At 38.9% G+C, this 20838-nt stretch overlaps 2 protein-coding genes across 3 annotated transcripts in view; both read left to right on the forward strand.

The window, feature by feature from the left end:
• The window catches only part of lrrc1 (leucine rich repeat containing 1), a 67700-nt gene extending 66342 nt beyond the window's left edge, over positions 1-1358 (forward strand). For both annotated transcript variants that reach the window (XM_061956504.2, XM_061956578.2), the window contains exon 14: positions 149-1358. In XM_061956504.2, coding sequence (XP_061812488.1) covers positions 149-307 — 159 coding nt within the window. In that variant the 3' untranslated portion in view covers positions 308-1358. The remainder of the gene's footprint in view (positions 1-148) is intronic.
• A 104-nt stretch (positions 1359-1462) lies between these two features.
• Positions 1463-20379, forward strand: LOC133617061 (uncharacterized). Its single transcript, XM_061976795.1, has 8 exons — positions 1463-1480; positions 10123-10308; positions 10451-10666; positions 10726-10815; positions 10906-10983; positions 15212-15481; positions 15547-15642; positions 19701-20379. The coding sequence occupies exons 1-8, from the start codon at positions 1463-1465 to the stop codon at positions 19854-19856; spliced, it is 1110 nt and encodes a 369-aa protein (XP_061832779.1). The 3' UTR covers positions 19857-20379.
• The last annotated feature ends 459 nt before the right edge of the window (positions 20380-20838 follow it).

The raw sequence follows: 20838 nt of genomic DNA on the forward strand, positions 1-20838 counted from the left end.
ATCAAAGCATTTTGCAACCATTGAGTGCATCATCTATTTTAATGTAGCATAAATCTATATTCTGTAGTGCTACATACAAATTGAAGAGTGCAACTCATGCTAACCACAACAGAAGCAACACTAACACAAGTTTGCTTCCTGCTGTTAGGGAACACTACTTCGCCGCGCCACGCCCCACCCGGGTGAGCTAAAAACTATGAAGAAAGCGGCAGAGAACCTCCGCAACGACCTGAATGCCGCCAAAGGCCTGGACTCCAACAAAAACGAGGTCAATAACGCCGCAGGCAATGTCACCACATCAGTGTGACCTTTGATTTCTTTTATTTTTTTGACTTATGTTTTTGTTTTTAAACCTCCTTTGTCTTGCCACGTTGTCCTGCACAATCCAGCAAATCCCATTTTTTCGGAAACCCTATAAACCCACAGTGTGGCCTTCCCGTCCTGTGATTGAACCCTGGAACGCCCGTAAACGTAATCCTCCTCCTTCCTACCAGGGCTGCTGTGCCTTCCTATTTTTCAATCACAGCAATCATTCTCAAGATTCTCATTTTAAATGTTTTTTTTTTTTTTTTTTTACATTTAGTTTACTTTTTTTTTTTTTTTTTTAAACAAAAAAACACAATAGGTAGTTGCACTATTACTATAAATCTCTACAATACAGTCAAACCTTTTTAAATGTTATATATTATCTATTTTTTAAACACTGGGTGAATTACTGGGCATATATAAAGGCGGGAGGTTTTGGATCTACTGATTTAAGGATTGTTATACAGTCTCTTGTGAATACTTTTATACTTTTTGGCAGCTCCGATGTAAATATAAATGTATAGCAAATTTGAATATATATATATATATATCTTTCCGTTTTGAACTTGGTACTTCTTTACTTAAAAAATCAAAAACTGTTGAACAAAATCTCATTCACTCATGTCTTACCAGTCCTTTTAAATGTCATTAAGTTTGATGGCCTTTTTTAAACATCTGTAAATAATGTTGGTTAGACTTGATTTGAATGGTCATCTTCAACTTCACTGCATTCTGAAATAGCTGCCAAACAACAGCTGTTGTTTTTACTGTTCCATCTAGAATAATCCACAGTGGAGGGGAACAAGGCTCTCATCCTTTTTTTTTTAAATGCAGTTTTTTTTGGGGGGGGTGGTGATTGCACTTTTTAATATACGAAATATTATATCGTTTATCATTTGTGGACCAGATTCATAAAGTGTTTTTATTTGTTTTTAAAATATTTTCTGATCAAACTGCACAAAGTCAGATCTTAAAAGAGAATCTGAAGCTTGAGACCTGAATGCATTTTAACCACTGATTTAATAAAAATGAGTGCAACACTAAACAAAATGTTTCCTATTTATTTTTACTTCAACGTCAACTTCTGAAATAAGAGATGCATTGTGGACCAAAAAAAAAACCCAACGTAACTCTTTCTTGGTAGTAACACAACAACATGGTAATCTCGTTTATGGTCAGTAATTTCAGGCACTGCTTGGCCGTTACTTGCTCATGCATGGTATTGTCCACCCTGCATGCACCAACACTTACTAGCATGTTTTTACTTCATTTGATGTATTTGCATATTTGTTATTTCTTCTACATCACATCACCCTTGTGCACCCCTTGGGCCCCAAACAGGCATTACAAGTGTACCGAATGTGATATGATTGTACAGTTTGAAAATTAGCGGTCTGAAATTTCGCTTTGGTGTTTTTTACCATTTTTATTTTTTTATATTTACAAAAATGCATTATGTTTTTGATTGCAATGTTTTTAGGTGTAGAATATATATAGGATATTTTTTCTTAAGAACTCTTTCAGTCCCATTGACTCTAATTTTAACTGTTATTTTTTTAACAGACTGTATTCCTGGTAATTGCGTCCACCAGATAGCGCCAGAAAAGCACAATGCATAATTCCGAGAGCTTTGATGAGCGTAAATTAGTTAAACTGCCATTAAACCACTGAAATTCAATGAAAATAATATTGGACAGTTGTACTGTATATAACACAGCAGATATGTAAATATAAATAGGAAAAATGTGTAAATATTAAAAAGGGGTGTCAAAAAAAGTCGATTTTCGAATAAATCGCGATTCTTATTTGTAACAATTTTTAATCGATTCGCAGAAATTAAATAAAAAAATAAAAAAATACATATTTTTCTTTTTTTTAACTTTCCTGTCCAGCCTCTCCGGCAAATCACATTGTTGATGTAGATGTCCATATTTGCTGTACAGATTTACTTTAGAAAAGAGAAGTGTTGGATACTTCTCTTGTTGCCTTATTTGTATTTGACTGTATTAAAATGTTTGGGTAGAATTGTTTTTAAACAAATCCAGAATTCTTTAAAGTAATATAGAAATGTATCAGAGCGTTGTATCTATTTGATGGGGGAATGTAGTTAATCATAGAACTGGCACCCAGTGTTATTAAAAAGTATGGATTTTGAATCAACAATCGTTTTGAATCGATTCTGAATCGAATCGTTACCGCCAAGAATCGGATCGAATTGAATTGTGTGGTGCCCAAAGAGCACAGCCCTAATAATAAATATAAGACGTGTCAACTCAATAAACTCAACCAAATGTTGCCAGCTTTCTCGGCAGACACTGTTAAAATAATGTTTGTCAACTATGTTGTCATTAATTACCCAACCTCAAATATTCCACTCTCCAACTTATTTTTAGAAACATTACATATTTTGCTTTTGCCCCATTATAAAAGAAGCCTGTTGTTTTTGATAAAAAGGCCATAAAACAAAACTACAAAATTCTAACCTTATATCAATTGATAGACTGATCTGAAATTGTTCAAATATTTCAAGCGTTGAAGGCAAAATTAATTTATTGCTGATTTATGATACTTTTATGAGCGTATCAAGAGTAAGCATGTGTACAATCTACAGGTTGCACAAAGGTTTAAGTCACATTGTAGTGAGGGGGAAGATCTTTAAATTTTTGCAAAATCTGCTTTTGAATTTTCAACAGTTCTTTTTGTTCTAGTTTGGTGAGGTAAGATACTTTTAACATTTTCATTGTCCCCATGTGTGAATGTATGAAGTCACTTTGCTTCTGTGTTATCACACAATTGTCATTCTGGTATCCCAACTTTAGATATGTCAAAGGTGGCCAGTGGCAAAACCCTATGACTCGCCCTAAAACAAACCCTAAACCCACTCGACCCCCTAACCTTAACTTCTAAATTTAAACTCTACATTAACTTCAATCCATAAACTTAACCTGAGTCTCCAACCCAAACTATTGACATCCATTAACTCATTCCAACTCCAAAATCTAACCCAAAACCAAGAACCCAATGTCAACCATGGCCCAAACTTTAACTTAATCCAAATCTGAACACAACTGTTACCCACAAAATTAACCTGTTCTCTAACCCAAGTACTACTCTAACCCTAACCAGAGCTCTAACCTAAACCTCAACCTAAATCAAAGGTGTCAAACTCAACAAGCATCTGTCCCAGCCACATATATCTCATAGATATACACCTTATTGTTTACATTAGAAGTAGGAGGCCACAGTAGTATGAATAGATTGTATTGCACTAACCATTTTTACTAAAGGTGTCCGATTACAACCAAAAGTAGTAATAATTTTATTGTCCACGACTAAAAAAACACCACTTTCACTATTAAACCCTGTCTCTACAAAAAATACACATCAAAAGTGAGCATTGTCACCACAACAAGGCATGTTGGTAAAAGCAAGGTTTCTCATTGTTCCGATTGGGTTGACTGGGTTCAGATCCGAGAATGTTGTCGTGGTCTGTGAAGCCCTTTGAGGCACTTGTGATTAAGGGCTATATAAATACATTTTCACTGATTGAGCTTTGATCCCGCAAAGACATTGTAGTTTCTTAGTTTCTGGAAATGGAATGGGAATCTCTCCGGATATCGTAAATCTAACTGCATGCCTACTTAAAGGGGAACTGCACTTTTTATGGAATTTTGCCTATCACTCACAATCCTTATGAAAGACATGACGACGTGTGGATTTCCTTTTAATGCATTCTAAATGGTAAATACATTAGATCAAAAGTCCGCTTACAATAGAGCCTATGGGAGCAGTTCAATTCTGCCTCTAGAGCCCCTAAAAAACATCCAAACATCTTCATTAGGGTTTTATATACATGATGTAAGTACTGTATATATGTTATGAGTAACGGGCAAATTTATAATAACATTTAAAACTTACGCGTTTTGATAATTTTTAGCATTAATTTCAAAAACGCATCACAACGTTTGCGTTTTTTTTCTTCTTCGCTGATTATTACTCACTCCAGACTTTATGAGAGCCAACACACTTAATAAAACATCACTTACTGTATAAGGTCTGCTGTCATTAGGATGTCGACTGTTAAGATGTTCATATATTCCCATTTAGCTGAAGAATGACTCATAATCTTCACGAAGAAACGGGGGGGGACCAAGTTGTTTTCGTGTTCTTCTCGCCAGTTCCAGGTCCTAAATGGCTGTCAAAGTGTACCAACTTGTCGGATTACATCTTGCGCCATCTACTTTTCAGGTGAGATGCATGATTTCTGATTTACGATAAACTTCCAATGAGCAAGGAAGCGAGGAAACGGCAGACAACTCGATGATGTAAACACAGGGACACACGGTAGTGATCATGTCGCCGCTATAAATAGTCCATCTGTGTTAGCGCTTATAATAACAATATCACTAATAGTTGATTAATATTCAAATCACGATATGTTAATGGAGTATTGTTGGCGCTTTTTGAATGGTTATTTATCTGGTTTTACGGGCAGAACAGAGGACCTCCCATTGGCTCTGCTGTATGCAGACTTTTATTTACGTAAATTTAATATTTAGAATGCATAAAAAATCCATCCGTTGTCATGTCTTTGATAATTATTGTGAACAATAGGCAAAATTCCACAAAAAGAGCAGTTCCCTTTTAAGAACAATTTTTTCTGAAAATATACAGCAATTCTACGGATGTTCAGCGTTTGAAACAATGCTCACTTCATACTGGTTGTGGGACAGCTTGGTTGCAGTTGGAGAGCACTTTGAATTCCCCGCAATCTAAATTGGTTGAAATACTGGTTGACAGGTCAGACGCATGTATCGAGTTTGACGCCCCTGACCTAAACCATTACTCTAAATTTGTACTATTTTTAAATCAGATTAATCACACTTTTGAATTTGGATATTTCAGGATTAATCACAGGTTATCACTGCATAATTTAAATTAACATAAAAAATATTTTGACCCAAATTAATTTTATTGTCAGAATGTCATACTGTAACATATTTTAAAGCAAGGGTGGCAAACTCGTTTTCATTGAGGGCCACATTGCAATTATGGTTGCCCTCAGAGGGCCGTTTTTAACAATGATATATGAATATACATGTGTGTGAAGTGAAGTGAATTATATTTATATAGCGCTTTTCTCTAGTGACTCAAAGCGCTTTACATAGTGAAACCCAATATCTAAGTTACATTTAAACCAGTGTGGGTGACACCGGTAGCAGGTGGGTAAAGTGTCTTGCCCAAGGACACAACGGCAGTGACTAGGATGGCAGAAGCGGGGATCGAACCTGGAACCCTCAAGTTGCTGGCACGGCCACTCTACCAACCGAGCTATATCGTGTGTGTGTGTATGTATATATATATATATATATATATATATATATAATACATTAACAATATATTTTTTTTACATAAGCTACAAAAAAAAATGTTAAAAACTGGCAGCTCAGTCACCAGAATTTTACAGTAAAAGCAGTGTTTTTTTTTTTAAAGCATATAAAATAATTGAATAAATGGAATGGAATGTAGAAACAATACCACTGTTTTAGCTGTAAAATTCAAGCAACAGAGCTGCCATTTTTTTTTTTTTTACTGTAAAATCCTGTTTAATGTTTTTTTGTTCGTTTTTAATGTTTTAGTGTCTTACTGTATATGGAAAAAAAACAGTACCAGAGTTGATTTTACGGTAAAAAGTTTTTTACAGTCCACAATTTGATTGATCATTTGTTTTGAAATCATAAGTCAAGCAGATATTTAAGTACAGTACGTATCTTTATTTTAATAACAAATATTTTTGGAATACGTGATAATATAATATTTTGATTTTGATAATATTGAATTTTAAAAGATATGCAATTGCATGCAGTACATGATTTTTAATGTCAAAAGGGAAAGAGCAAATATATTTAGTTAGAAAAGTTTAAGCATTTTATTAACGCATATTATTTCCAGGCTTTCGCGGGCCACATAAAATAATGTGGCGGCCCCGGGCCTTGAGTTTGACACCTGTGTTTTAAAGGGTGCCCATTACGTCAAACGCGAGCTCCCAGTCGATGGCGGAGATAATCAATCTTCACAATGACGTCACTTTCGTCACTTGATTGACATTCACGGCACCCGAGGGTCTTCTGAGCTGACACTGGGTGCTGCGAGCTCAGTATTAAGACTGTATTATGACCGACAGGAAGGCAAGAAGAAACATTTTTTATTTCAACAGACTCCCGCGACGTACACGCCGTCAAAAGCCTAAAGGCAGACCGTACAGTTCCTGTCTTCACAACAAAAGCGCTGCTTCATCCTGCCTGGACTAACAAAATAAGAGTCTCAGAAAGCTAGCGCACACAAGTTAGCAAGCTACGGAGTTTGCCGTCAATGTATTTCTTGTAAAGTGTTTTAAAACAAGTATGGATGCTGGACAAATAAGATGCCAAAAACCAACCACTTCAATGTGGTATTGGACAGAAAGGAGGACTTTTTTTCCCCCTCCTCCATTCGAAAATGTGGACGTTATCACTACAGTCTGATTCCAATCAATGTGAGTCATCAGAATCAGGTAATTGATTGAGACATCTTCTCTGAAAGTAACTTATATTTTTGTCTTCATGAAATAAGTGAATCTACATGTGTTGAACATGCTTATATTATCATTAAGCACCTTTAACGTGTTAACTAAAATGTCTCTTTCATAAATAAATAATTGTAACCGAGGGTTTATATATGTCGCCTATACCAGTGTTTTTCAACCACTGTGCCGCGGCACACTAGTGTGCCGTGAGATACAGTCTGGTGTGCCGTGGGAGATTATCTAATTTCACCGATTTGGGGTAAAAAATATTTTTTGCAAACCAGTAATTATAGTCTGTAAATGATGTGTTGTTGTTTACTCGGCAGAGTAAACATGTAATACTCTTCCATATCAGTAGGTGGCAGCAGGTAGCTAATTGCTTTGTAGATGTCGGAAACAGCAGGAGGCAGTGTGCAGGTAAAAGGGTGTCTAATGCTTAAACCAAAAATAAACAAAAGGTGAGTGCCCCTAAGAAAAGGCATTGAAGCTTAGGGAAGGCTATGCAGAACGAAACTAAAACTGAACTGGCTACAAAGTAAACAAAAACAGAATGCTGGACGTCAGCAAAGACTTACTGTGGAGCAAAGATGGCATCCACAATGTACATCCGAACATGACATGGCAATCGACAATGTCCCCACGAAGAAGGATAAAAACAAAGTAGATGCGGGAAATATCGCTCAAAGGAAGACTTGAAACTGCTCCAGGAAAATACGAAAAAAAGAGAAAAAGCCACCAAAATTGGAGCGCAAGACACAGGAAAACAGCAAAAAACTCCAAATAAGTCACGGCGTGATGTGACAGGTGGTGACAGTACACCTACTTTGAGACAAGAGCTATATTGATGCATGGTTGGTTATGGTTTGAATTCATATCCAACAATTGCGACGACTTTTTACTGTCAACTAAGTTTCGTTGTTCAATGATTTCTGCTGGTGGTGTGCCTCATGATTTTGTCAACACAAAAAATGTGCCTTCGCTCAAAAAAGGTTGAAAATCACTGCATTAACTGATACAGTCTGCTTTGCCAGTCCAAAAGCATTTGCCGTTTTCCGTAGTTAGTCTTTTCTCGACGGCCAGGTAATACAAAGCACAAGCTACCTTTTTTATCACATCCATGGGAGCTCGCATTCTCTTTGACTCTCCTTCGACAAATGAACAAAGTTTTTCGGTAAGTAGAATTACAGCAGACCTGGACATTCGAAAGTTCTCTTGCCGTCTGAGAAGTGTTGTATCCCAAATAGCTGCAATCGCTTTCTCTTAAGGTATTCATGTGTGATTTCCACAAGCGGCGGCCATCCTACATGTAGAAGAAGGAGAAACACGAGCATATCTGCATGACTCGCCTTCATATTTCCAGTGGTTAGCTCCGAGTTACAAAACCGCTTTATTTTGAAGCTGGCTGTGGCGCGTTCTTTCTGACGTCACTTCCTGTGTGGGTCGCGGACTTTCTGGCGTCACTTCCTCTCCGAACTCAGTTTGTAAACGATCAATGAGTCCATACAAAGCTAAGAGCCGGAGATTCAAGAAATACACGGTGCAGTTACCCGTGTAAAAAAATGTCCGAGGAGGGGGACCTTAAACAATAGTTTAATATTGCTGAAACGGGGCTAAGGCTAAATAATTATTCGTTTAAGGCATGGGTGTCAAACTCTGGCCCGCGGGCCAGATTTGGCCCGCCGTGTAATTTCACTTGGCCCTCGAGGCGATATCAAATTAACACTAGAGCTGGCCCGCCGATTATATACAGCGGCGGTGCCGCGGTAACACCGCATTCACCGCTAATTCTCATACTTGCCAACCCTCCCGGGAGACTCCCAAATTTCAGTGCCCCTCCCGAAAATCGTCACGTCCGCTTTTCATCCAGTCAAACGAGTGCTGGCCCAGTCACATAATACGTATGCACACACATACAAGTGAATGCAATGCATACTTGGTCAACAGCCATACAGGTCACACTAAGGGTGGCCGTATAAACAACTTTAACACTGTTAGAAATATACGCCACACTGTGAATCCACACCAAACAAGAATGACAAACACATTTCGGGAGAACATCCGCACCGTAACACAACAGAACAAATACCCAGAATCCTTTGCAGCACTAACTCTTCCGGGACGCTCCAAGGTGTGTGTGTGGTCGGGGCCGGGGTTTGGTGGTAGCGGGGGTGTATTTTGTAGCGTCCCGGAAGAGTTAGTACTGCAAAGGGTTCTGGGTATTTGTTCTGTTGTGTTTATGTTGTGTTACGGTGCGGATGTTCTCCCGAAATGTGTTTGTCATTCTTGTTTGGTGTGGATTCACAGTGTGGCGCATATTTGTAACAGTGTTAAAGTTGTTTATACGGCCACCCTCAGTGTAACGTGTATCACTGTTGATCAAGTGTGCTTGCATTCACGTGTGTGCGTACAGAAGCCGCACATATCTCGTGACTGGGCCAGCACGTTGTTAGAATGGATGAAAAGCGGACGTGACGACAGCTCGTAGAGGACGTTAAAGGCAGTGCCTTTAAGGCACGCCCCCAAGACTGTGGTCCGGGTGGACTACGAGATATAATGACCGATGAACACCTTCGTTCAATAATGAAGGTTGCCTCAGCTCAAAGCCTGAGCCCCGACATTAATGAACTAGCATCCAAGAAAAGATGGCAAGTATCTGGCTTGGGCACATCAGATTAGATCAGTGTGTTGCAAACTGAGCAGTTTAAAGTCCTGAATGGTTGGTTTATTCATTGTTATTTTATTTTCAAATGTATTAGCCTGCGGAAAAAGTTAATGTTGATATTTTCCTCAGAAGGCTGCAAATAGAAAAGCGGCAGTCCATTTTTATTTAAATTGTATTTGATATGCCATTGATATTTTTTAATTATTATTATTTGAAACTCGATTTTGCATGTCACTATAAAGTTATATAAGCCTTGCTTGTTCAATATTCAATGCAAAACTTGTTTGGGTCCCTATTAAAAGGTTAATTTGTTCAACCTTGGCCCGCGGCTTTGTTCAGTTTTAAATTTTGGCCCACTCTGTATTTGAGTTTGACACCCCTGGTTTAAGGGGTTATCTGGCTTAGTGTAGACATAGCGTCGGTTCCACTCCCTAACACTACCCATCCAACCCAAACCCTAAACTTCACCCCGTAGTCCTGATCCAAGTCTTCATTGACAAACGAGCAACATGGGAATCATTCGGACATTAGAACTCACGTAGCCGATCCACCCCAGTTATTGATCTTTGAATAGTAATCGCATCTTTAGCAGCAGGTGGTGTCTTCTGACCAGGACAGTAGAAGCCATGAACCAGGCCCCTCCCACAGGACCAGCGGCCCAAACTGTGCGCTTCCTGCTATCGGCAAGGTGGCTAAAGCCTGGCTGCATGGGGGGAGCCAGCTTCTCCACGCCGTCGACGGCGTATGTGCTTACCACTCCAAGAAAATTGAGCAGGTGCGTTTTAGTACCTGATGATTACTTTCTCCGAAAGTAATCATCAGGTGGCCATGATTTATCTGCTCTATGTGATACTGATACTGTCAGATCAGTATCTCTCCGACAAGGTGTCAAAAGCCTCTTCTTTCTTTATCTCCAGGATGCCGTGGGCCAGCTGACAGCCGGCGATAGCTTGCGACGTCGTTTCCGCCATCAGAGAAGTGCCACTCAAGAGGGCAGAAAATGTCTGTCACACAGGGCTCTTAAAGCGGGATGTGGTCTCCATGGAGACACTGGGCACGGTTCAAAGACCCCCTCCTCCTTGCATTGCGAGAAGACGCCTCAGGAATCGTTCAGCTCCCAAGTGCCCTTAAAAGTAACTGCACGAATCATGTATATGAGTTTCTATAGAATCTTATCTCTGGTCTTGTTTAGTTACAGATTAAAGTGTCAGGCCAGAGAGATAGCCTGGGTATCAGCATAGCTGGAGGGAAAGGATCTTTACCTTACAAAGACCACGATGAGGTATCGGCCCAAGCAGTTTTATTTTCCGCTGTTTCTCATCGCCCAAGCATTTAATAAGCAGCTTTTCTGAACAAATACATTTCCTTTCAGGGTGTTTTTATTTCCAGAGTGACCAAAGGGGGACCTTCGGAAAAAGCAGGGGTCCATGTTGGAGACAGACTCCTGGAGGTTGTATAGTTACTATTATTATTTATCCTTAATACCAGGGGACTAAGGCTGACTTGTTCATCCATTCAGTATGCTGTATCTTGGCCCTATTTTTTGTTGTTGTACTCCGTTAGACAGGATTATTTTTTTTCAATTATTTCACAGGTGTACGATACACAATGGACATTTTTTTAGTTTTATTTTGCCTAGATTTATCAATCAACTTCAGTTCTAAACAAAAATACCAAACATGAAATTTGTTTTAATCCCTTGAGCCTTTTGAACAAATTATGTCTCAGTTTTCAATATTTTGAAATATACGTAAAATTAGTTATTTCACCAAACTAAACCTGTGACATTATTTCATCAAAAAACCTTAAAAACCAAAAAACTTAGATTTTTTGTTTGTTTAGGACTTACGTTTATTGAGAATACATAAATATATATATATATATATATATATATATATATATATATATATATATATATATATATATATATATATATACTGTATATATTGGTGCAGTTCATCTAAATTTGTTGGTTTTCTGACATGGACTTGTTTCTTCAGCATTGTCCACATGTTTAAGTCAGGACTTTGGGAAGGCCTTGGAAAACCTTAATTGTAGCCTGATTCAGCCATTCCTTTACCACTTTTGACGTGTGTTTGAGGTCATTGTCCTGTTGGAACACCCAACTGTGCCCAAGACCAGTGTTGGGTTAGTTACTGAAAACCAGTAACTAGTTACTTTACTAGTTACTTTATTTCAAAAGTAACTCAGTTACTAACTCAGTTACTTACACCAAAAAGTAATGCGTTACTGTGAAAAGTAACTATTTAGTTACTTCTTTTTTTCTTCTTTTTTTTTTTAAAGCTCCCATTAATGCCCTTTTTGCCTTCATTTCAGTACTGTTATTGCACTGGAGAATAATACAATCTGTTGATCAACTTGACATACATTTTTATTTTCCTTTTAACATAATTAATGAAAAACAGTGCAACATAAAAAGGCATTCCTCCTTTCTTTAAACTTGGACCAATGACCATTAATAAAAAACAAGTTTAAGTGCAACATAAGAAGGCACATCATCTTCCTTGAAACATAGGTAGTGAAATAAAGCCTGACATCTGGAGTGATGCTGCTGTCTTCCACACTTGGAGCCATGGATTGTAGAATCCTTGTTTACAGTGGCAGGATCATTGACACAGATGGTGAAGTTTCAGTGCTCAGTAGAGATGGAACACTTTTGAGGGGTTTAAGCACCTGGAGGACCTCCTCAGCCACTCTCACATCATCATCAGACAGGGTGACATTTGTCTTCAGGGTGTTGTGGGTCAATGCAGAGTATATAGCTGCCTGCTGCTCCAACATATCATAAGTGGAGTTCCACCTCGTTGGGACATCATGTATGAGCAGGCAGCTTTAGCATTTCTTGCTTTGTCTTAAGCACATGAGCAGCTGTTGTGCTTGGGTGGAAGTAAGAAACCTTCCTGATCCTCCCAAAGAGGCGCTCCATCCTATTGACTGAGATTCCCTTCTGTGATGCCAAATTCACTACATGTGCAAAGCACCTATCTGTGGTCCCAGTCCTGCCTCATTCTCTGTAATTATTTGATTTTTGGCATTATCACGTGTGACTGGGATATCTTTATCTTCCATTCCTCCACTGCTTGTGTCAGTACCTGCGCAAGGTGACTCTCGTAGAGGGGGCGTGTCTTCTCATCTCCCAGTCTGCTGTGATGAAGTGAGCGCTTATAGTTCCGCTGGACGTCCACCCGTCTGTCATGAGCGCAACAGCTGATGCTCGGGATAGTTCATCCACAACTTTTTTCTTCTCCTGCTCATAAAGATCTGGCACAATCTTATTGCTGAAGTGGGTGCGCGACGGGATGTCGTAACGTGGTTCAAGCACGTTCAGCATGTGTTTAAAACCCTCGTTTTGCACAACCGAGTCTGCACTTATAAACACACCGATTCAATGGCGGGGGCGTTCAAGCTCCTCCGTTACTCCGCTCGCCATGACCACGCTGTGTGTGGACTGAACGTGCCAACAACTTTTTTTTTTTTGTTTCATATATCAAACCGCGGATCACGTGTGTGCCTCATCCCCTCCCCACACACACACACACATAGACCGCGCCTCTTTTCTTCTCTCCGGCTTGTGACAGAGGAAGATTCAGAAGAACGACACCGCAGCGCTTCTGTTTCTAGCCGATACTACATCAAAAGTAACGTAAAATAACGCAGTAACGCATCATGTAGTAACGGTAACTAAATTACTGAATTTAAAAAAATAACGCGTTAGATTACTAGTTACCGCCGAAACTAACGGCGTTACAGTAACGCGTTACTTTGTAACGCGTTAGTCCCAACACTGCCCAAGACCCAACTGATGATTTTAGGTTGTCCTGAAGAATTTGTCCAAACAGAACTTTCCTCTAGAACAGTGGTCCCCAACCTTTTTGTAGCTGCGGACTGGTCAACGCTTGAAAATTCGTACCACGGAGGGGGGGTCTTTTTTATTTTATTTTATTTTTTCATAAAGAAATACAATCATGTGTGCTTACGGACTGTTTCACTGCAGACTGTATTGATCAATATTGATATATAATGTATATATTGTGTTTTTTATGTTGATTTAAATTTCTTGTGCGGACCGGTACCGGGCTGTGGCCCGGTGGTTGGGGACCACTGCTCTAGAAGGTCTTATCTTTGTCCATGTGATGTCAGATGAAACAAAAATTTTGCTGTTTGGCCTCAATACCCAGCAATATGTTTGGAGGAGAAAAGGTGAGGCCTTTAATCCCAGGAACACCATTCATACCGTCAAGCATGATGGTAGTAGTATTATGCTTTGGGTCTGTTTTGTTGCCAATGGAACTGGTGCTTTACAGATAGTAAATGGGACAATTAAAAAGGAGGATTACCTCCAAATTCTTCAAGACAACCTAAAATCATCAGCCCAGAGGTTGGGTCTTGGGCGCAGTTGGGTGTTCCAACAGGACAATGACCCCAAACACACGTCAAACGTGGTAAAGGAATGGCTAAATCAGGCTAGAATTAAGGTTTTAGAATGGCCTTCCCAAAATCCTGACTTAAACGTGTGGACAATGCTGAAGAAACAAGTCCATGTCAAAAACCAACAAATTTAGCTGAACTGCACCAATTTTGTCAAGAGGAGTGGTCAAAATTTCAACCAGAAGCTTGCCAGAAGCTGGTTGATGGCTACTAAATGCGCCTTATTGCAGTGAAACTTGCCAAGGGACATGTAACCAAATATTAACATTGCTGTATGTATACTTTTGACCCAGCAGATTTTGTCACATTTTCAGTAGACCCATAATAAATTCATAAAATAACAAAACTTCATGAATGTTTTTTGTGACCAACAAGTATGTGCTCCAATCACTCTCTCACAAAAAAAATAAGAGTTGTAGAAATGATTGGAAACTCAAGACACCCATGACATTATGTTCTTTACAAGTGTATGTAAACTTTTGACCACAACTGTAGGTGCGCCAAGCTTGTGGCGTTGTACTCAAAAAGACTTGAGGCTGTAATTTCTGCCAAAGGTATTGAGCAAAAGCTGTGAATACTTATGCACATGTGATTTTTTTCATTATTTTTATTTGTAATAAATTAGCAAAATTTAAAACTAAAACTATTTCACATTGTTGTTTTTTGAGGACAAAAATTATGAATAAGGCTGTAACATAACAAAAAGTGGGAAAAGTAAAGTGGTGTGAATACTTTCCGTATGATATGTTTGGCTTTGGGGTATCGTTGAATAACTGCCATTGTATTGTACACCTATGAAAGAATTAGACATTGTAATTTTAAAATTTAACATGGAAAAAAATCGTGTATAATGGTGTAACACAACAAAAAATATGTTTGAAACATCCAAAAAATTTTGAAAGGACAAATGGAGTCAGCCTTTAGCCTCAGTGTTATTTATCTAATATTTCCATCTCAATGCAGCTTTGAAATAATGCTTGTTGTTCCCCTCTTAGACGATAGGGGGCACTAAAGTACAGACAGATGAGACTAAGCTCCAGACACGTCGATCAATACATTAAAAAAGCAAAAACAACACATAAAAAATAGATGCACACATTCCCAATTTGTCCGTGCTGATAAAAACTTGCCTGCGGCGGAATAGAAATGATTATATAGTACAGTAGAAGAATTGTGCATAACAATGTTTGACTGTATCCTGCTTATAAAAGTTTCATGTCACCTTCCAGGTCAACTGTTTCAGCATGCAGGGAGTGACCCACCTGGAAGCCGTCAGGGCCTTGAGGAACGCAGGGAGCTGCATTAGGTTGAAAGTTCTGCGAGAAGCATCGCACCCAAGGCAGGTCGGCCAATCGGATGATGATACTCGGGATGCTGAGGACGTGTCGAGCCGACGGACGTGTAGCCGAGATGGTGCCAAAGGCCAGCAGAAGATGGAGGGCGGTGATGACGGTTTGTCCAAAAAGATGGAGGCGGTGGTCTGCAACGGCAATGGCATTGTGGGTAAAGAGGAAAGCGGATACATTGTTATTTACTAGTGTGCCTCATGTTTTATTCTTTGCAGAGTAACTTGAAGAATGACTTGAGGTGGTCCCAGCTGGAGACAGAGGCCTTGATGAAGAGAAACGATTCAGCGCATGTGGACCAACACACGATGACAGTAAGACATTTGTTTACATACTGGAGTGTTTCTCAAAGTGTGGTTCGTGGACAACTCGTGCCCCCTACCCCCGCCCCCCCACTATAGACACGCAATGTACAAAACCCAAAACCAGTGAAGTTGGCACGTTGTGTGAATCGTAAATGAAAACAAAATACAAGGATTTGCAAATCCTTTTCAACCTATATTCAATTGAATAGACTGCAAAGACAACATTCGAACTGAAAAACTTTATTTTTTGCAAATATTAGCTCATTTGAAATGTGATGCTTTTGACTTCACTGGTTTTGGGTTTTGTATATACAATATATATGTATACAATTGTTAAAGTTAGTGTACTGATATACAAACCCCGTTTCCATATGATTTGGGAAATTGTGTTAGATGTAAATATAAACAAAATACAATGATTTGCAAATCCTTTTCAACCCATATTCAATTGAATGCACTACAAAGACAAGATATTTGATGTTCAAACTCTTAAACTTTATTTGACACTTTGCGGTTTACTTACCACAATCTCAGTGCATCACAGATTTTAAAGAGCACATTGAGGTTTAAGCAAACATTTACGTTTTCATGTTAAAAGGTTAGGAGTAGCCTTTATAACTAAATTGTTTTGGGGGGCCTCATTTCCAGAAAGCTCAGATCGGGCTCCCTTCACTATTTGTTGTATTTTGTACATTACATAAAACCAGTGTTATTTACAGGGGACATTTGATTTTAACCTGTTTATTTTTTCAGGAGTAATCTGCTTTATTTTAAGGACTTCTGCAAAAACCTAGTCAAAGATAATCTCTTTGACAGCACTCTAGTGTTTTTTAGACTCTGCTGCAAAAATCTAAGTCTCTCACAAGTTTTTTAGATTAGATTTAGATTTATTGGTCCCCTTGAGGAAATTCATTGTCACTGCCGTACATTTAAACAATAGACATTACACATCACAAAAAATAACAAAAAGACATCCTACATGACCAACACACATTTACAGGCTTGTCAGACAGGTCGGCCGGGCCTGCTGTTAAGGGCGGCTATAGCTGCAGGGATAAGGTTTTCTTGAGGCGGGCCTTCCGGAATGTGATAGTTCTGTACCTGCACCCTGATGGTAGTGGGATGATGTATTGGTGTAGTACAGGGGTCGGCAACCTGCGGCTCCGGAGCCGCATGCGGCTCTTTGATCACTCTGATGCGGCTCAGCAGCTTACTTGCTGAACCCCCCCAATTTTCCTGTGAGACTACCGGATGTGTATAATGTATCCCGGAAGAGTTAGGGCTGCATGGGATTCTGGTTATTTGTCCTGTTGTGTTTATGTTGTGTTACGGTGCAGATGTTCTCCCGAAATTTGTTTGTCATTCTTGTTTGGTGTGGGTTCACAGTGTGGCGCATTATTAGTAAGAGTGTTAAAGTTTTTTTTTATACCGCCACCATCAGTGTAACCTGTGTGGTTGTTGAGCAAGTATGCCTTGCTGTCACCTACGTGAGCAAGCGGAAGTCACATACAACGTGTGGCTGATCAGGCACGCTTAGTGGGTGCTATATACTGTACCATCACAGCACGCATGACGCTGACAAGCGCCAATCATTTAAAACCCGCGTGCCGCACCAGCTTTCAAAGTCCACATAAAGGTGTGGGCAGTGTGTCTGAGACCCCTGGTTTATACATAGCACAAAGCAAAAAAAAAAGAATTGTATGCAGTGTTATTTCATTTAAAATTTCAAAAAATGTTTGCGGCTCCCATTGTTTTCTATAATTTGTGAAACTGGTCAAAATGGCTCTTTGACTGGTAAAGGTTGCCGACCCCTGGTGTAGTGGGTGAGTGATATCCTGGACTATTGTTTTTGCCAGTCGAGTGATGGACCTGTGGTTTAAGTCTGAAATGTTGGGTGTGGGTAGGCCGATGATTTTAGCTGCTATGTTTGTAATGCGTGTGAGTTTCGTCCGGTTGGTTACAGAAAGCATGGTGAAAAAACATGTGGAACAGTACATAAGGATGGACAATGCTTTGGTAAAGTAATAACCGGAGATGAGGTGCAACGTTAAAAAAAAACTATTTTGCAGCAGATTTTTAAGAATACGAGATGATCTTTGACTTGTTTTTTTTCCACACGTTTTAATCTTTTTTTGCAAAGTTGTTGAACTGAACTCGCGAGCCACCGGTTGAATAGCCCAAATGATGAAAAAACGAGGACCTAAAATGGAACCTTGAGGAACACCACTAGTATAACTACAGAAGTTGAACAAATGACTACGAACTGCATCTGAACTAAACAAGCTACAGCAACACATTTGTTACATAAATCACATTATGAAAAAAAATGTGTAAATGCCAAAAAGGAGAGGACTTAACGCGGTGCCTTGAGGAACGCCTCAGTTATGTAAATCACAAGTTTGGACTCCAGTATTCTATGTTCGCCAGCAAGGTTAAAATATCAATGTTAGGATCTTCCAATGTGTTTACACTGGTTAAAGTTCCTCTATACCAGACCTGGGAAAATTAAGACCCGGGGAACGCATGCATATTAAGCTTTTCAATCTGGCCCGCCGGACATACCCAAATAATTTTTTTTAGATCTTTAAGATCAAAACTGTAGCTGCCATTATGATTTGCAGTGATGTTTACAAATTACCGTTAAGTCTTGAACTATACAAAGTATTTCAATGGTTGGAATCTGCGCTTTTGCATGTTATACTAGTTACTATGGTAATCTAAGTCACAGCAGCTCAGACGAGGCACCAAGCAGTGTGGGTGGGGTGTGTTTCCACAGAGTGTTTCCAGAGCGGCCAGCCTGAAATGTGGGTATCAGGGACAGTCGCGGAAGGAGAGTTTTACAACAAAGTTCTAAAGCTTAGTGATACTGTATATCAGATACATCAGATTGTGTTTTTTTTTTTAACCTTCGCGTTCATATTTTGCTGTGTTTGTTGCCTTTTATTTCCGTTTTGCTTGATTGTAAAATATGTCGATCGAGAGGAGGTGTGACGTTCATAGGTTGTCAATATTCAGTGTTTTATCGTTCATAGTTAATATTGTAAATCCCACATTCTTTTTATTAATTAAATTTGGCCCCCAAGTCGAAATAATATCCCATGCCTGCTCTATACAAAGAATCTCACTTGTGTTTTTAGGAATTTGCTGCAAAAATGTTTGTCTCCCAAGTTTTGAACTGAACACAGGGGCCGGTATGGTGTCATTCCCGGGCCGGATTTGGCCCCTGGACCGCTAGTTAAATCGCCCTGTTTTGGAATATTTTAAGAGTGTAGGAAGTGTTTACAATTGTATGTGAAAGCTGTGCGCAGGGCTTATAAATACTTTAAATGCATATATAATTCATAAAAATCCTGCTTTGCGGAAATGCATCCGCCACGGGGGTCTAGAACGTAACCCCTGCAATAATCGAGGGAACACTGTTTGTCCCACTTTTTACTCTGTTTTTTTTTTTTTTGGATTGCTCGTCATCAAAATATCTTTCAGTAGTCATTCCTACATTAAATTGAAGCTTGTAATGCATATGTATCTGACACATCGTGACAACCAACCCCATCATGAGAGTTGGTAGACACCCACAAATACAAAATGTGAACCATGCCCATTCATGAGGTCACACTACATTTAAAAGATACACTTTTTATTTTCTACATAACTTACGGCAAACCCCAGGGATCAATACTGGGGCACATAATTTGTTTAAATCGCTCTACAAACGATACAAAGGACTTGAAGTTAGTACAGTACTATTTGCAGGCGATACGACCACATTTTATTCAGGAGAGAAGACACAGTAGCTAATCAAAATTATAACAAAATAAAAATTAAATTAAAGCGATGGTTTGACAAAAACAGAGTATCCTTGATTCTCAACAAAACACAAATAATGCTACATGGTAACCATAGGAGAGAAAGTCATTATTAGTTATTTCCTCTGTGTGCAAATTGGTTCCAAATCCAAACAATGACTGCAGTTCCACAGCATCAAACCGTTCTATTCCAGCAGAATATCTTGTTTTTAAACATGTCGGTTTTTTTTTTTTAAATTTAATTTTGTTATTTCTTGACAGATCCCGCGGATAATCCTCACTCATCCCTCTACCTCTGATGAAGACATGGAGCTCTTGACACAAGGTCCTGGCAGAAACCCCCCACACCATCACGTCGACATTCCAGAGAAGCGAGTATCTTCGGAATGTTTCGACAACGCGTTTTATCCACCTTGAACGCCTCCAGGCTTGAAAGCATTTATTGGACAGTGTTTGTTATTGGTAACAAACTGCACAACAGCTTCTATTAGTATGAAGTGGCATTAGACATCTGTCATATTACAATAGTAATACTTTATTTTGTTAAGTTGCACAGGCTGCATAGTGAGAAGAGATGTGCTCCAAATGTTAAAATGTTTCCCACCATAATTGTGTATGATAGCCTATTAATGATGCTGGAACGGCTTGTACTGAAGACTACGGGGTGCCAAATGGGACAACATGAAATTATTATGTGCATATTTAAATCACCTCCTAAATGTGTCGTTAATTGATTAAATAATTAAATAATGAAATCAGGAATTCATGAAATGGATAAATTATAAATTAAATCCTCAAATAATTACATGAATAAGTAATTAAATGTCATTTTTACATTGAACAAATGAATGGCACATTTATGTATTTAATTCCAATTATAGGGACTTAATTACATATTTAAGTCATTTTTGTACGTTTTATTTAATTTTGTCCCATTTGATCCCTTATAGAAGAAAAATGCATCTTGGATGAAATAAATGCAAAGCTGGAAGACATTTGGACACACGGTTTTTTAATGCCATCCATCCATCCATTTTCTACCGCTTATTCCCTTTGGGGTCGCGGGGGCGCTGGAGCCTATCTCAGCTACAATCGGACGGAAGGCGGGGTACACCCTGGACAAGTCGCCACCTCATCGCATTTTTTTAATGCATACAAGGCAAATAATTTGTTGTTTCAAAAGGCAAATAAGGTTATTTTACTATTAGAATCATAATATATGTTTGATTGAGCTCCACCAGACATTTTGGTGTTTGTTTTTGTCCTTTTTTTTTTTTTTTAACCATTTTTATTTAGCGTGCACATAGTAGTAACACAAACAATCAACCAATCAGGTAAGCATGAAGAAAGAGAGAAAAAAAACGCCCAACAATTAGGAGCTGGCGTTCTTGTGATTGGC

The sequence above is a fragment of the Nerophis lumbriciformis genome, linkage group LG02 (assembly GCF_033978685.3).
Source record: "Nerophis lumbriciformis linkage group LG02, RoL_Nlum_v2.1, whole genome shotgun sequence".
In the NCBI taxonomy this organism is placed as follows: domain Eukaryota; kingdom Metazoa; phylum Chordata; class Actinopteri; order Syngnathiformes; family Syngnathidae; genus Nerophis; species Nerophis lumbriciformis.

Coding starts and splice junctions, on each gene's coding strand:
- LOC133617061 (XM_061976795.1), top strand. Junction 10,667..10,725: donor GCTCCCAAGTGCCCTTAAAA/GTAACTGCACGA, acceptor GGTCTTGTTTAG/TTACAGATTAAAGTGTCAGG. Junction 10,816..10,905: donor CTTACAAAGACCACGATGAG/GTATCGGCCCAA, acceptor ATTTCCTTTCAG/GGTGTTTTTATTTCCAGAGT.